The sequence below is a fragment of the Mytilus trossulus genome, chromosome 3 (assembly GCF_036588685.1).
Source record: "Mytilus trossulus isolate FHL-02 chromosome 3, PNRI_Mtr1.1.1.hap1, whole genome shotgun sequence".
Classification (NCBI taxonomy): Eukaryota; Metazoa; Mollusca; class Bivalvia; order Mytilida; family Mytilidae; genus Mytilus; species Mytilus trossulus.
This window is the reverse complement of record NC_086375.1, coordinates 74693523-74711819: the sequence shown is the minus strand read 5'-3', so window position 1 is coordinate 74711819 and position 18297 is coordinate 74693523. Positions and strand designations below refer to the sequence as shown.

The 18297-nt window shown below is 30.6% G+C and overlaps 1 protein-coding gene across 1 annotated transcript; it reads left to right on the top strand.

Annotated features, from left to right (window-relative positions):
* Positions 1–2878: 2878 nt before the first annotated feature.
* LOC134709722 (uncharacterized) lies at positions 2879–18089 on the top strand. Its single transcript, XM_063569869.1, has 9 exons — positions 2879–2934; positions 4301–4442; positions 5556–5837; positions 6533–6613; positions 8713–8754; positions 9768–9893; positions 15741–15827; positions 16600–16706; positions 17170–18089. The coding sequence occupies exons 1-8, from the start codon at positions 2884–2886 to the stop codon at positions 16695–16697; spliced, it is 909 nt and encodes a 302-aa protein (XP_063425939.1). The 5' UTR covers positions 2879–2883; the 3' UTR covers positions 16698–16706; positions 17170–18089.
* The last annotated feature ends 208 nt before the right edge of the window (positions 18090–18297 follow it).

Genomic DNA, 18297 nt, shown 5'->3' with positions numbered 1-18297 from the left:
TTAAACAGTAAGTACGGAGTGAGTCGTGGATGATATTACGACACTCATTCCAATTAATAACTGAAGGGGGACGATATTTAGGTCCTTTACTGAGGAATGATTTTAACTCTCGGTCTTGAACAAAATTAAGATCTCCTGTTATAACATGGGAAATGGGTCCATAAATGTAGGCGGAATTAATACAATTACATGAAGTAGATGTATTTTCACTGCTATTTACATCTTTACACAATTGGTTATAATTGAACACAAATTTTCGAGTAGATTTCTTGTAAATATAACAAATAAGAGGGAGCTCAGTATTATCAAAATATCCAGGAATTTGTTCCTTAACAGAATGGTCGTTAAGTATACTGGCAATATTTACAAAAGCCAAACCTTTCTTGACATACTTTATAAAATGATTTTAATGATCTTCAGGGCGATCAATTTTTGGAAATAGTTAAGAATAACAAGATGCCATGATAATTTGAACTATTTCATACTTAGGACTGTTATATGGAATTGTGTTGCAATCTTCCAAAATTTTATTTAACCTATTAACCGGTAATAATCGTACAAATTTTTAATGCGATTCACCAGGCTGCTTATTTACTACTTCTAAAGGTATTTTTTTTTATTTGTTTTGGCTTATTTTAATCAAAATTGCATCAAGTTTCTTTCCACATGTGCTTAATGTGTTTAAATGAAATAATGAAACAACGAAACACATTCTGTATTGTTTAATATGTGGGAATAGTGTTCTTTATTATCACAATGGACATGGAAAGTTGTGTTTTTTATCAATAAACAATAAGTGTATTACACTAACGCTGTTGAGGGCATACGGTACAGTTATTGGTCAGGTAATGACGTTGCTAAAGTAATATGTTTTTTCGCGACGTCAAAGTATCACCTATTGGGAAAGGATGCATTTTTGTGTGATTTTTGGAATATGACGTCTTGTCCATGGGTTTTTATGTGTTTTGTTATGTGATTTTGCCATGTGATTATAGACTTTCCTATTAGATTTTCCTCTAAGTTAATTTTTTTTATTTTACTTTTTTCTTAGATGACGTACTTTTAAATTAGACAAATATAATGCTAGAAATGCTGTTTTAGTACTTTCAGGGCCATCTACATTTTACAGAAAGCCCTCTTGAAATAACCCTCACTTGTGTTGACCATTTTGGATATTCATTTTCTTAGCGGGCCATAATTGTATAATGTTTCATCTATCCACCCAAAAATCAGTTTTTCGGAAAATTTGTTATTGATAAAACAAGTTCTGAATTATTAGATGCATTCTCTGTATCATTGTCATGGCTTTTTCAGTTAAAATAAACATAAAATAAGATATGAAGGTTTTATAACATGTCACAGTAAACTGGCCATACACCAAATTTTACGTTTGTTGTCCTTTCAGATAGTACTTGGTACAATTTTATTAGCAGTAAATACATTGTTATTTCAACATATATACAAATATTTCAACAAATTTAAAGGACAATTACATTATTCATAACTTTAATATAATACATCAATCTAAATAGAAATCAAGAACTGATCGACTAATAAATCGTCAAAGCACTACAAAATTACGCGTGAAAAAATAATAGTAATACAATAACATGAATAATGTATAGTTGTAGTTTAGTTGTTTTGAAATTAATCAGGAAGCAATGATTAAAATACAGAGTAGCAATATCTGTTTACAGATGTTGACGATAAAACGATCATATATTTCCATCAACCTTTTCTGAATGAAATAATATCGGGAACTGTGATTTACACTAAGCCAAATAAAAAAATTACATAGGCAATTACATATGTAAATATTGAGTACCTGTGGCTATTGAGTAAGCGTTAAACACATCCACTAAGAATTGGCAGTTATTCGAATACTAAAACATTAAAATGAGGTGTTCATTTATTTTCATTTTATCTGAATCATTCATGTGTGAAGAGATGTATTTCTGAAATTGTGCAGTGTATTTGAACTGTCGTCAGTCTCAGTGAAACGTCATAATGAGAATGATAAAACAGAAGGTAGAATGAATCTTCGAAGATAATGACCGGATAAATAAATAATTCAACATTTTAATTAGACTTATGCAATAACGATGAACATACATGTATAATGAATAATCAATTTATAAAAATGAAAATAAAGGGTACAATACTTAAAGTGTCAAACGCATCAATGGGTACAAGCAAAACTGTTTGTAAATGTTAAATATGATATTTTTTTTTAAAGTAAATGATCACACATTTCATGTTGATGGAAATTTGCATTCTGTTTAGAACCTGACATAGAGTCTTATGGCAAAAACTCCATATCAGACCAAAAAAAAAACCCCGTTTGCTGGATCAAAACATGTATTTCTTCAAAATTGAGTACAAGAGAATATATTTAAAGAAATATGCTATACCCCCTTAGAATCTTACACTGGACATTTTGATAAGGTGAATTGTCAATTTGTCTCTACCCAACATGATATTTGCCCGACTTAAGTCTGTTAGATGTTCCTGTCTGGCAGGTATCATTTAACCCTCACCCTCTGAGTTTGTTTTTTGTCTGTTTTTCTTTCATTTATCATATAAGCATTAGGTCAATTACATTTTCTGCATAAAATAATGGTAAGGTGTATATGCCTGTCGACAGCATTCATCTGAACTGAGTTTGTGTTATGTTTTAAATAAAACCTTTTTCTTTAAGTCTTTCAACATAAAAACAATGGTCAGTAAATCAGGAGAGGCATCTATGTGTATGCAATCTAGTTTATCTTTTATCAAGCACAAACATCTTCTTATAGTATTTTTTGTGTGTACATAGCATGCATTTCTCTCTCGATTATTATAATTTTATTCACAATTGTTTTATATTTACTTCCAGGTTTCAACATGGGGAAGACAATGAGACATTTGAATCTGATATGTTTTCTTTGTTTATTGGTAAGTGAAAAATATGTCGCTGTGTTTTCAATCTAGCATGATCATATAGGAAATCGGTGACGATATCTTATTTTCACAAGAGTTATGGCCCTTTGAAACACTAATTTTATAGAAAGTAGCATTGTAGATATCGCTCTCATTTGTTCAATTCTTGTATGATTTTCATGAAACGTATATCATAGGTGCAAATCATCAATGTCTTTAATGAGTTCAAAATCAGTTATTATATGAAATTGTAAAACTGCATTGTTAGCATCCTCATGTGTACAAATCTTGAGAAACTTTATAAAACTTTAATCAGAGGTTAATATCAGCAATTTCTTTGAAAAAATAAAAATAAGTGCTGATTGGTTATATTTTAAAGATTTAGGCTCCTTGTAAATATTGATTATATCAAAAATTAAGTTGTCAGCGTTCTCATCTGTACAGGTATTGCCATAATTTCATGAAACTTATATCATCATTTTATATCAGCAAAGGCTGTGACACTTTCGGAAAATAAGTACTGAATAAATATTTTTAGCTAACCTGACGTAAAATTCAAGTGAGCTTTTCTTATCGGACGTTAACGTTTTACATTTTGAACTACCTCTAGAGAACGACTGAATGGAATGCAACCAAATATTCCTTATGAGGTTCTGATCAAGTATTGTTGCTTTGTAGATGATAAATGATCCAACACGACCACCAGCGTGGGACTTCGTTTAACATAAGAACAATACATACAAATGTCTTTCTTAATATAACTTCTGGATGAAATGAAACCAAACATGGCAAAATGTTCCTTATGAGGTGCTCCTTTGTTGCCGATTTACCTTTCAAAATTGACACCCAGAGGACCTTAGTTTAAAATAGAACACTTCTAGGAAAATTTTACCAATATCTTCTTCAAAAGAACCTTTGAATGGATTGGAGTTATTGTCCATATTGAGTCATTGTCTACGATTATAATGAATCTAATGGTTATATATATTTGTACACTTTACAAAAGTATTCTGCTTGTGATTAAAGAACGGGGCCAATATTGAACAAAATATGGCCTCAATAAATATTAGGGTATCTGTTATAATTCAATCTATTTTGATATGAATTACAAAAGTAGAATCAGACGAGCAACACAGGATCTTGAGAGCCTCTGGTTAAAAAGTTATGTCCCTTAGAAACATTTTTGTATTTCAAAATTACATTGCATTTTATCTGTAGCCTTCATTCCTTCAAATAACTAGTTACAAATTTTTAAAGAACAACAACAAAGATTTTTTTTTCTTATGAATGTCCTTGTACCTTCAACAGATAAAATATTTCCGACGCGGGGACATTTAAACTCTGATTGTTTAAATTGTTTTTTATGTTTTCATATATGTAGGACGTTTTGCATGGATATAATTGTCCATCTTCTATGTTACTGAAGAAAAACTGCACAGTAAAAATACTACACTGTTTGCCTGTTTATCCTAATTGGACCAAGTATGTGTTGGTGTGTAGTGTAGCAAAGTCATTTGTATCCGGTAAGTACTGATGAAAAATATATTATAACTTAACAACTGTAATCTGATTGTGACTATTTTAAGGAAATAACCTCTCTCAAAATTCAGGTTAAAAAGAGGCAAAATATACCAAAGGGACATACCAACTCATAAGTCGAAAAATGGACTGAAAAAATTTTGACAACAAAAGAAAAGGAACGACAGAATACAAAACACAATAAAGAAAACTAAAAACTGAGCAACAAGAACCCCACCAATAAACCGGGGGCAATTTCATATACTCCGGACGGTTTATCAGATAATATCAGTTTCTGAGAATTTTGGTTTGAAACGTAGTGATTTTTGTTTATCTAAGTTCAATTCAGTTCTAACTTAGACAAGATACTTGTATTTATGTTAGCCATTATTATTGTTTGTAAGGACACTTATGTAATTAATGTAACTAATCATTTGTAATAGAGTAAAGAAGGTCCAGTTCTTCATCTTTGGTTGAAATCCATAGAACAAACCTACCATTATCCATAATTTCCTCCGTTGAAAATGTTGTGTCGGTATATGTTGAGTTTCCAAATTAATTGTCAATACCTAATTCATTTAAGTTTATGTAATGTAAGGGGAGTTGTCTTTGGCTTTATCTGCTCAGAAAACAACATGTTGGTGATGGAGGTAGGATAGATGTTATAGCTGGACTCATCAGAGGTAAATCATACGAATTCTGTAAATGATTGAATAAAAATAGTTGGAAGCATAGTTGGAAAACCCAAGTTTGTGGGATCATTTTTATTGATTAATTTGTGATATTCCGTCTGTGTTTGAATTGTTGAATCATACTTTCATTTTTTATGTTTTGGCAACAGCCTCTATGCTGACTGTTGCATGACTGTCAGTCTTCATATTTTACCATTCATAAGGTATTCATATTCCAAAAAAATTTCAAGTAATAATTGTTGTTTGCTGAAAGTGTGACAGTTAAAGTTAAGCAGCTTGTCAATATAAATAAATACTTTGAGCAAACATTGTGTGCCTCATATAATTCATTTTATCATAAAATATTACGAGAGTGCTTTATCGTGTAAAGTAATATTATTGAGGACGATTTTTAAAATTTGCTGACAATTTAATTTTATTTTTAAGGAACATGCCCAGTTTATTTCAAAGTGGAAAGGTTAATAACATCAGTTCCATGTCCTCCTATTTACTACACCGATGAAATTTACAGATCAAATCAAAAGGCGGTTCCAAAGTTAAAACAAAACTGTACTGAAGAAGGACAGCAAACACTCTTTACCAATTCTACAGTAAATAATCAATGCTACTGTGTAGAAGATTATTCTTTTCAAAGCAATGATACATACTGTGATCCAACTTTTAGAAATTGTACTTGTCACAGGAACACAACAGGAGGCATACACATTGGTACGTACAGAAAATTTATTGTTTTCAGAGTCACAGAAATATCACAAATATGACGCATACGTAAAATAGAAAAGCAATATTATTGGCACTAAGCAAGTAATATTTATTCTTTCGGTCTTATCTTTAATAAAACATGTAAAAGGGAATTGCGTAATTTTTCGCTTGGTCATTTTCTAAATTTATAATTTGATATCAGAAGAAAGACCTATTTAACAATTTGGCAATGTTTAAAGACAATTAGGCAAAGAATATGATGGATTTATCATGCACGTTTTAAACATCTTAAACTGAAACATATCTTTATAAAACTCCCAAAAAACTGAAATTTTACAGAAAAAAGTAGAAAAACAAAAATATCGAACTCCGAGGAAATTTCTGAGCTGGAAGTTCTTTATCATATGGTAAAATCAAAATCTCTATCACATCAAACGAATCAATAACAACTGTCTTATTCCTGACGTGCTGCTTGCATTTTCTTATGTACAAAATGATGGATTAAACCTTGCTTTAAAGCTAATTAAGCCTCACACTTAAACATTTTGTTGTATTGATAACATTTCTCTTAGTTTTGTTTTACAAATTGTTCCGTGATTTTAAGTCTCTGTAATCTTTACAAGTAGGACGGGAAGACGTTATTTAATTTGAAAAAAGATCTGTATTTACTGCTTACAAATAACTTGTTAACATTTTTTCAGATGCCAGTTCTAATTTATGGAATATTCTAGGTCCAGTGGTTGCAGTTACTAGCGGGATAGTATTATTATTAAGTATTGCAGGTATAAAAGAATTTCTATCATAACGTTTTCTTGTAAGGGAGAAAGTTAATGAAAAAGTGTAAAGACTTCAGAGTATTTAAATCTTCAATAAGTGAGTGGAAACTATATTTATAGGTTGTTGTCAATTGTCTGTACGACGTATGTCATTTTTTCGTTTGAAGTCTTTTAATATCATTTTTTTTTTTCATTTATGGATATTTTGACAAAATGTAAATTACTATTCCTTCTACAGGTACACGTATACTTCAATGCATTCCCTTTATCACTTGGCGTCGGTCGTCGTCCGTCAAATTTTACCAAAACCTTCTCTCAAAAACTTCTTGGTCAAATATAAACAAATTTGGCCACAATCATTATTTGGGTATCTAGATTAAAAAAACTTGTCTAACGACCCTGCCTTCTAACCAACATGGCCGACAAGACTACAAATCAATATAAGAGATTAAAATGCAGATTTTTGTCTGATATCTCATCTGAAAATAAAAAGTATTTAGAGCAAATCTGACATAACTTATCTGCCCATTGATTCACAGACAAATCAGACAATCGTAAATAAGTTGCTGTCCCTGAATTGGTAATTTTAAGGAAATTTGGTTATTTTTGGTTGTTTTCTTATTATTTTTATCAAGATAAATAAACTGTAAAAGTAATAATAATAAATAAAGTAATAGTATGACGGGATACATAAGTACAGTTTCACGTCAAATGTATATCATAAAAAATAGACTTAATAGAAAAAGTAGTATTATTGAATAAAAAAATAGTTTTGTTATTTAAAGTATGTCAAGATCCATAAGTAAAAGTCACTTAATAAATGAAATAATTTTGTCGTTCAAAGTATGATGTTTTACATAAGCACAGAGTCACGTCAAATGAATATCTAAAAAAAATGACTTAACAGTAAAAGTATTATTAATAAAGACAAATAAAAGAATACTATAACACTTTATTAAGATGATAACCAACGACAGTACGCAAAATCTATACTTCAAGACCATCTTGTATTATTTGTGAAGTTGATACGGATTATTTATCAACAAGTTCTTGATATCTTCCGATGAACCTTTTTAGAAAAAGGAACAGACGTTCTTTGACATATCCCAATTTTGACCCAGTTAATCATAAGTTTATATATTTCAAAAGAAATGTCCGATGACTCGTCCTTCCAACCAATATTGCCGACATGGCCAGAAAATGAACATAGAGCTTAAATGCAAATTTTATCTATTTTTTTTTAACTGTTATAAATGAAGAAAATCTAAAAGAGTTACACTGTTCAAATAACTGAGCTCTACCAATTGTCTATATACGCCACAACTATTAGTTAAATTCTTATAGGAGTTATTGCCCATAAATGACAAGTTTTATCATTTAAAAAAAAAATCCTATTATCATAAAAACTATGATATTAAGAGAGAAAAAAAATGTCTTTTCAGTATGCATTATATGATTCAAATACTAACAAATATATAGCCACTTTAAATCACAAAAATTATCAAAAAGGCAATATCTATTTAAAAGACAAATTTTGTCGAAATCGTTAGTAGAGCACCACTTTTCATTATGGCTATTGTCCTTAAATAGGGATTAATCTATACGTTTTTGTGTTTGGTTTAAGAAAAAGACAAAGACTAAGAATGCAACAGGTGAAATTATCAGGTTAGTTTGCGAATACTTTTTTTGGGGGGGGGGGGGGGGGGGGGGGTAGGTTTGAGCAACAAGTAAAGACTAAAAGTTCATACAAGACCAACAAAATTTAAACATTGCCATCATACCGTAGGGCAGCAGATAAATAACACAAAATGTTTATGAACATTGGCCGTCTTCCCAGAAAAGGCGTTGTTGTTGATTCAAAATCAATATTTGACCCAACTAAATGGATACTATACATGTGTACAAAATTATGAAGCCATTTTCCCAAGGCAAAGCCTAACACAGTAAATACATGCTTTGTTTCCCCTGCATCCTCTCTTATAGCAGGTTGTCGCCCCCTTGTATACAATGATATTTGTACACTGATTTAATTGTATTGTATGTTTGGTTCTTTAACTTACTGTGGTTTTAAAGCAGTAATCTGCAATTATATTTTACTTTAGCAGGTTTGCGCCGGAAATGCAGAAAGCAAAAGGTGAAAATATCAGGTAAGTTTTGCGGATAATTTATGAAAGTTATACAATTGATTCGTATTAACGATCGCATTTGATCAAATTGTTGTATAGCTGAATTTGAAATTACAATAAGATACAAATTAATTTGATTTGATATTTTCAAGTATACTTGTATACAAATTCGTTCGATGCATTGCAGAGGAGCATATGAAAATTAAAACAAAAGCATGTTAATTTACAAACTTTTCCAGCTTAATTATCGTGATTGATATCGATAAAATTGAGAGGCAGAATACCAGTAATAATGTTTCATATTTATATAAAACAATTATTATCTTTGATTCAATAGGAATTTAAGAACGTCCATTGATTGCTCTGTATTGAGATCCCTTTCAATGTAGCAGTTCTACTTCCCGAAGTGAGAGATAACCAATTTCAAATTATATAATTTGAGATTAAACTTCGTGGTTCTCAAAATCAGGTGTTATAAAGGGATCAATGGTCAATTTAATGAAACTGTAACTGTGTCTGATTAATTTGAAATTAGAGTCAAAACAGCTGATTTGAAAAAAAAATACACATGGCCAAATGTTAAAACAAGGACGAACTTATAATTTTGTTGATCCTCAAGGTATATCTTTTTCTCTAAAAAGAATAGGAGTGTTTTAATTGTCGTGACGACAACCCCTTTCGCTTTGCCTCTAATGTGAAATTCCCGAATCATGTGCAACAGGATATGGTTTCATCTTTTCGGTGTACCCTTGGTTTTATATGGGGTTTGTGTTGCTCGGTCTTTAGTTTTCTATGTTTGTGGTATATTAACTTGTGTTTATCATTTTTGTTTTGCCGGGAAGATGTTTATTTTGTCTTGGACGAAAGAGATTACATTTCTCTTTGGTATCTTTCTATTTATTTTTTTAATTAACAGGTCTATGTGTTGCCGATTATAACATGATTAGTGTTGTAGTAGTCTTTTGAGTTTTTTTCGAAACTAACACTGCTATTGGTTATCAATAAATAAAAAATACCATGACTATATATTGCAGATCCTACAGGAGACGAAGAGCTTATTATTCCTGATGAAAATAATGAAAGTCGTGTCATAGATGTTACAGCGTATGATATAATAGCCAATACGGAACAAAGCTATTCAAGTATTCAAGCAACACAAGGTATTAGTTTCTGGTATAATATTTGTATAGACAGTTTCCTCAGTTTAACTATTTCAGAAAACAGATAACCTACTTTAAAGTGCCGAATCCTGTTTTTCAATAATTCACGAAAGTTGCAGGGTTTTTATGAGAAGCACTTGAAGCAATTGTTTAGGCACCTATAGTTATGAAATACCTCACCAGTATAGATAATTCAGGTAGCTTAGTTCATTTCTATAGGTAAAAAATAAAGGTTTTCAATTTTGTAAACTTGTATTTTCTACTTTTAGGAAAAAAGCATTGATTTTTACATTTTTGTTGTTGTGGTAAAGTCAATATTTCCTGTCAGCAAAGTTGAGTTAAGATGACCAGCCCTTGTTTACATCAATAATTAATTGTTTCAATTTTATTTTTCTTCTTTTTTTTTTTGATTTATACATCTGATAAATTTAGTCTTATATGTCTGATTAAAATATAACTAGGTATAACAATTATCAAAGAGATTTTATTATATGAATAGCTTATCTACACGTTTATGTTCATAAGTTTAATAGTTTCAATTTGTTTCTTTTCTCAAAATGAAGGTTTAACTCTGTCATGTGTCTATACACATTTGTACATTTAATCAATGCACTCAAGGAAAATAATTATTTAGACTAGTTGCATTAATAGGGCGGCAAATAAGTGTCTAACGGAGCTTTTAAATAATAAATTCAGGGTTTCAAAGAAAGTTGCTCACATTTATGTATCTCTGTCCATTAAATTGTTTTCTGGAGAAGAAATAGAATTAGAAGACATTTTGACCGAAGATTATATTCAAAAGTTTTGAAAAACACAATAAAAAGAGAAAATAAGACAAAGGGAAAAGTGACACGATAATTAAAACCTTTACACTTACCACTTACGTACAACATTCACTTAGACAACTTTCTGTGTGGGTCAAATGGATTTCCAGACATTTTCAAATAATATACTTAATATTGCAACCTTACTTGTACACATTGAACAAAGAAAAGTCTATTGACTGTTAAGCCCATAGGTCGTGGATGAACATTTACTGAAATAAACTTTATGTTAAACAATGTAAAATTCTTAAATCTTACCTTAATAAACTATTATCTAGTATTTTATACCTATAACTTTCAGAACAATAGAAGTCTCCTTGAACACTGAAAAGTCTAATATACCATACCAATAAAACAGTAGATGTCTTCTAAAGCACATTAATAAGTCTCCTATACCCTACCACAAGGAACAATAGATGTCTCCTAATAAATGCTACCAATTCTTATATACCATACCACATACAAATGTAAATGTCTTTAAGTACATAAATAATTCTCAAGAACCATACCACATAGAACAAGTAGAAATATCCGCCTAAAACCTAACAAGTCTCATACATATATACCATACAACAAGAACAGTTGATGTGTCCTTATAGACAATAACTAGTCTCGTGCATCATACCACATTTATCTATATTTCTATAGATGCTTAGAGTAGAAAAGGAAATGTTCAACTAGGATGGAACATATATCTTGCCGTACTGGATACTGATATCATACGCAAAACTTTATAATAACTATTCTAATTTTATTAACAAACTAATATACTAAAACACTATTGTAAACACAGTATACTAAAATCATATTCACAATCATTTCTACATCTTTTATACTAAATACATATGAAAATAATAATAAATGTATCATTTGGCTTTCTAGGGGGCTACTCGTTAAAACTTATAATAAAAATAAAAATAACCATATGAAAAACACTACCTACTCAAAACAATTTTTAAATTAATTAAAAAGTAAATTGTCTAAATTATGCAATTTTTAAAAGAACCTGCAGTAGAGCCCTGACAGGTGAAAAATTAATTTAAGAAACCTGACTGGTAGAGCCCAAACAGGTATAAATTTGAAAAATGAGAATGTCTGCGGTAGATCCCAGCAGGTACTTTTAGAACCTGAGTGGTAGAGCCCACACAAGTATGAATTTTGAAAACTGAGAATTCCTGCGGTAGATCCCAACAGGTACTTTTAGAACCTGAGTGGTAGAGCCCAGACAAGTATGAATTTTGAAAACTGAGAATTCCTGCGGTAGATCCCAACAGGTACTATTAGAACCTGACTGGTAGAGCCCACACAAGTATGAATTTTGAAAACTGAGAATTCCTGCGGTAGATCCCAACAGGTACTATTAGAACCTGACTGGTAGAGCCCAGACAAGTATAAATTTGAAAAATGAGAATTCCTGCGGTAGATTCCAACAGGTACAAAAAAATAACTTAATTATCACTCTTAAATAAAACAAAGCCTAAATAAATAATAAAATGTATTAATGAATTGGGGGGAAATAATTTCCCTGATTAAGTAGGCCAAATTGAAACGAGTAGCATGAGTGAAAGCCCCCAAGAAATGATACATATACATATAAAAAAAAATATATAATAATGATAATACAAAATTTTCCATATACCAAAAAGAGAATAGTACTTGAATGGAATTTATATATGAAAATGAAAAACACATAAAATAAAAAACCATACTATATAGATTTAACAAAATGTAGTTTTTATAACTCTTTGATATAGTACTGAACATGTATCAAAAATTTAGGAACAACACATTCTGCTTTGTGCTTTGCAAACAGTTTTTGGGTCAGTTCTAATGCAACGTATATAACAATCGGATGACCATCTTCCTAAAGTCTGAATAATATGGTCCTCGACCCCTGCCGCTGCAGCTGATGTAGCAGCACCAATTCGAAAAGAATGACCACAAAATTTACTATTATTATACCCTAATCTGAACAAGGACTCTCGAAGCCGAGCTATAAATGTATCTCTAGACAAAGGAGCGTTATTATACTCATCGTTAACAAATAAATAAAATCTGGCCTAGCTCCATGATTTTTTCTTACTTGTATTATATCTTCTCATCAAATCAACTGGGCTGAAAATATCATTTTCGAAAATAGTAATGTTAATACCTTCTCGAAATGGGTCACATTTGGAGGAATTCAGATGTACTGTGAAATTTTGAAAGTTTAAATCGAAATCAATGTTTTGAATTAAAAGTGTGTCCTGCCTGGCAATTTTACTACTAAACGTAAATTCACCACATCGGAGAAATCCAAAAAGCTAGATTAAAAGAGCACTGTAACATTAAGTCGACGAATGGAGAAAAAACTCCTGCTGTAACATACATCACAATTGTTTCAAAATTTGAGATGTAATAGGTAATCTCTTTTGTTTAACATTGTTCTGAGACTTTTTAATACCTCTTAAAGTCATAAGAAACCTCAAATAAAAAAAAATAATGCATATGTTTTTTATAACTCAATGGATAGTTTTCATTATAAAACTTATGTACATATACTTTTTTCTGAAGAAAATTCTTTAATTTATTCATATTTAGAAGAAGTTTACTTTATTTGAATTGCTTCCTTCCAGCAAGCAATTCCCCCGACATATTTTCCGTATGCAAGGTGACCTTAGTGTGACCCATCTCGTAAAAATCTGGTGACCACAATACGCATGGATGTCCTTAAAATAAACTATTATCTGAATTAACATGTTAAACACGTGCTCAATTTCCATGCTTTTTTGTTTATTTTTCGTCAATTGTTGACAAACAGGTGACAATCGTTAAACTTCGGCTTCAAAACACGAACTTTAATTACCTGCCATATTTTCACAACAACACTGACCGATTGAAAAAAAAAATTACGATTATACGAAATTTACACACAAAAAATGATAAATTCGAGCACAGAAGACTAAGTTTATGATGTTTGTATGCATTGGTTCAAGAATTGGAAGAACATTATTTTTCACCGGTCACTCGTTTCTTATGACTTTAATATACACTCTAAGCGTGCACAATTTGACAAAGGGTCAGGATATCCTAATCTTAAATAATTATGCCTAATTCCTGCTAAATACAATTTAATTGTAGCATGGGCTAGCTTAAGAGAATTCTTGCAATAGGTTACAAAATAAATTAAGCAATCTTCATCTATTATAGGCACACTATTTATATGATGCTGATTAGTCATAGCCATAAATGTTTTAAAACATAGAAATCCAGAATTATAAGTCTTTCTAGTACTTATACATAAGGATGCCTCCCATAGTTCTTCAACTTGTTTAATTATACCATCATCGAATGAGCTGGAGCTAGGCAAGGTGTGGGTATCTGATCTGCTTTTGGTGCCAGCTTTCGAAATTTCTCCATCTTTTGAAAAAATAGAACTTACTATCCCACTGTATTCCATGATAAGGCCACAAGTCCTGTTTTAGAGGCATAATTTTAACCACATAAGTGGTAATACTATGATAAGTATACTGGCAATGTTCATGCTCTGTATAATATGTAGGTACGACTGAGGTACAGTTGAATAATTGTAAAGTTTAAAACAAGAGTGGAAATATGTCCATGCCAATTAAGTCAAGCTGTAATGCCACACCCAAAGTAAAATGAAGAACTTGATCATGTTGATAATGTCTAATCCTTTGTTGTAATCTGATGAAACCAAAGTGCATACAGGATGTGTCTATGTCTCCATTTTCCTCAGTTTTAAAATATGCAATATAAGAAATGAAGAAAGGTGTCAGTAATAGGCAATATCAAAAGCTGTACTTATGTAATATTCTATAAATGTAAACTGTATTACAAGAAAATAACAGTTTGACTTATTTAGAATAATTCAAAAACTGAATAAAATATACTAAAAGTATCTTACATGTATATCTTATCTATCTAAGATCAAGGGTATATATGAAGACAGCAAGTAAAAATAATATAAAAAAATGAAAATAAAATAAAGCATTGATCACTATATACTAATCCAAAAAATTTAAAAAAAAATAAAAATCAGGATAAGTAAAATTCCAAGTGGCTGTTTCTGAATAATATTTAAATAACAGAAGTGAATATTGTTCAAGCTCGTCTCTAAATGCCTCAGATAATAATAATGCAAAGAAAACTCCAAGCACCATACATCAGTATATAAGAAATAAAAGTTCCAACAAATATACTTGCCTAGAACAGTTGTGTAGAATGTAAAGCCACTTCAATATATAACACTCATGGAAATCTCTGTATGGTCATAAATGTATAAGGATCTGATGATATATAGATCCTGCTCGATCACATAATACTCTCTAGCACAGTAACATGGTTATAAACTTCACATGAAAAACTACACAAGTTTGCAAACAATATAAACTCAGCTGTGTATAAGTAAATAAGATCCAAAGGTGAAATACACAAGAAAGTTCATATCGCAAGAAGTAGATATCTAAAATTAGTATGGTAGCGGTTGAAAAATAAATTATCCACAAGTAAAAATATGACTGCTAACAGTGCAATGCTCAAACGACAACTGACCATCCTATCAAAATTATATACAGATGATTCTCTGACATAGATATAGGAAGATGTGGTGTGAGTGCCAAAATGTCTGATTTATATATAACACCTATGCTGTCATCAAGCTGTTTCCCATCTATGATATAATACCTATCCCTTAATCTCTAATTAAAACAGAATTGACAAGCTGACAAGCTAACAAGCTGACCTTAACATTAATGAAAACAAACCAGCGGAAGTTTAATCATGGGAATTTATCAAAATATGTATAAACTATAATTTAATTTTATTTAAATTACCATATATTAATGTCAAAGGATAATCAGTAACTTAACACATTACCTATCATTTGTTAAATTGAGAGGATGAAAAACAAAATATTTTTTTTAAAGGTTACGAACAATAAATTGGTAATGGGCATTAAAACAGTATTATATATTAATTACATTTGTTGTGTATTGATTCCATGTTTTATTTTGTTTTCAAGATGAACATCACACTGTTGACTGTTTTGATACACAAACAGTTGAACGTCTTCCCTTATGCTCACCAAATTACTCCACGGACATCAAAGGTAAAATTAAAATGTAAATAAATAGTATTGATCTTTTCTGAATCCTGAAGCAGTTATTCAGAAACGATTGTCTCATGAGGAAAAATAGTTTGAATAAACAAACACTTTTAGTTATATGCCGTAAAGAGAGAAATTGGATGTGCCTTATTATTTCCTCTTATATTATAGAAACAAGTAAAATATATTGTTGATTAAAAAATATATTTGAAAGATATTAGTATTGACGTGTAGGAGATTACTGGGTTTACATCTTATCAACTATCTTTATATCCTATACATATTTAGATGAACACCACAAAATAAAGTAATCTCTCTGATACAAAAATACCATAGGATATGACCTAGCTAATATTCACTTCATGAACAAAAAGACATAATCACTATTTGTGAAATAAAACGGGGAATTATTGCTATCTTTGATATACATATTTAAATTTGTCATTTTAACTTGTTTTTCTAAAAGGTCAACATTTATAGCTAGCTTCATTGTATTAAAGTGTGTTAATATGCCAGACAGTTCATTAAGAAATTTTATTTCTTGAAAAAAGCAAAATTACAGAACTACCAGGGAATGTTCAAAACGGTAAGACAAACACATTAAATGAATAGTAAACAACTGTGATGTTCCTGACTCGGCACAGGCATCTCGTTATACAAAATAGTGGATTAAAACCTTGTTTTATAATTAACTAAACCAGTCATTTGTATGACAATCGGGATATGTTTATTAAGAATGATTATGTAATTCTTCAAAATATCATTTTCATTTCAGATAACGCAAACTCAACTGAAATGGATTTGCTTGGTTTTACCCTGAAACCTTCTGGAACGATTATATTAAATAAAATAGCGGACAGTGATGATTTGTGATATTTTATGGTATAACAATTTACGCAAGATCGTTTCTGTTACGATATTTTTTTCTAATTCACAAATATTTTCTATCGTTTTTAATTTAAATTTGAGTTTAAAATTAAAAACTGAATTAACGTTATTTTTCATACACAGTCAACGGATCCAAAACACAAAAATTTGGTGGCGTAAAAGTTTGAAATACAGTCTAAAGAAGCAATTTAGATTTGCATGAATTACGAATTTGAAATGAAAGATTTATGTTTTATATGCATATAGATGTACAGCTTATCATGTTTTGTACAAATTAAAAATTGGCAGTATTTGTGTGGAAGGCAGTAAAATTGGAAAAACAATACTTGATTCATCTAGAGTCAAACAGTCTTGAACGGCAATCACATAATCATGTGGAGACTGGTGTAGTGCAATCCGTCAAATAGTTTTTTTTTTGTTTCTATTAACTTAACAACTTTTTTTTTGTTTTATTTAGGACTCAATGACACAAAAACAAATTTGAAGGATCTAGGTTTACGACAAACAGTCGTGACAAATATGGAATATGCGTATCAAATGCGAAATTTCAAAACCAGAAAGCGTTCGTTTCCTTATTTAAGTATCTATATGAGACCAAGAGGCTTAGGACTTGAGAGGCACCACCATTTCGTAAACTTTACAAACCCTATTGCGTGTGTTTTAAAGGAGATATAACAAGTGTTTCAATGTTTGTTTCAAAACTAATTTACATTAACAGTCCCCGCAAAGTATATCGATAGTGTTCCGTCATTAGTGCAAATCAATCATATTGACAGTGCAATTTATTTTTGATTATTGACAAACAAAATGCATGACTGGTGACAATGATGAATATATACTGATTATTTGTGATGTTGAAGAATGCAGCAATAGAATAAAGAAAAGCTGTGGGAGTTTTAGTTTTCGAAATGATCCGCGGACCATGAATGCTCAGAGTTGGGACTTATTACCAACCTCAAAGTACAGAATATGTTCCTCCCATATATTTAGCAAGAATGTTGAGATATGAAGCACGCCTTACAATGAGGCCATCGTATGTCACAGATGTGCGGTACAAACTATTCCGCAATTATTGGTCTGACTAAAGGTTAAAATTAAGCTAGTGATGGCACGCCACATGAGAAGATAAAACATAGTTATTACGCAATGTTACCTCATACACTTCGAATTTGTGTAAATCCGTGGTCACCATCCGAGTATGCAAGTGTGTTAGAAGTATAGCTCTGATACACAATTTTTTATATTTATTTCATACCGTGTTCGCTTACGAAAAAGCAGATTCATATTTTGATACCTCATCATTTGCTTTTTATTTCTGATATTTGTATTACACAATGATAATCAATCTTTCTTGAGACAGACAAAATACTATTCCCATGTATGCATCCATATTATTTTTTTTATATAAATTCTTGTTAAGCATGAAGCTTATTGATTTTTAAATATATTATTGTCCAATTGACCAGTTTCATTTGAATAATCCAGCTTCATGCTGAAATCGTCCTTGCAAATTGGAAACCCAACTCAACCTGTTTATAGGTCTGATTTTCTATTTGTTCATGCAAAATAAGCAGATATTAAAAGA

Bases quoted from the DNA above. Each gene is read 5' to 3' on its own strand.
- LOC134709722 (XM_063569869.1), top strand. From the start codon at position 2,884: ATGGGGAAGACAATGAGACATTTGAATCTGATATGTTTTCTTTGTTTA. The intron at 2,935-4,300 runs GTAAGTGAAAAA...TCATATATGTAG, and splicing joins TATGTTTTCTTTGTTTATTG to GACGTTTTGCATGGATATAA. The intron at 8,755-9,767 runs GTAAGTTTTGCG...TATATATTGCAG, and splicing joins GCAAAAGGTGAAAATATCAG to ATCCTACAGGAGACGAAGAG.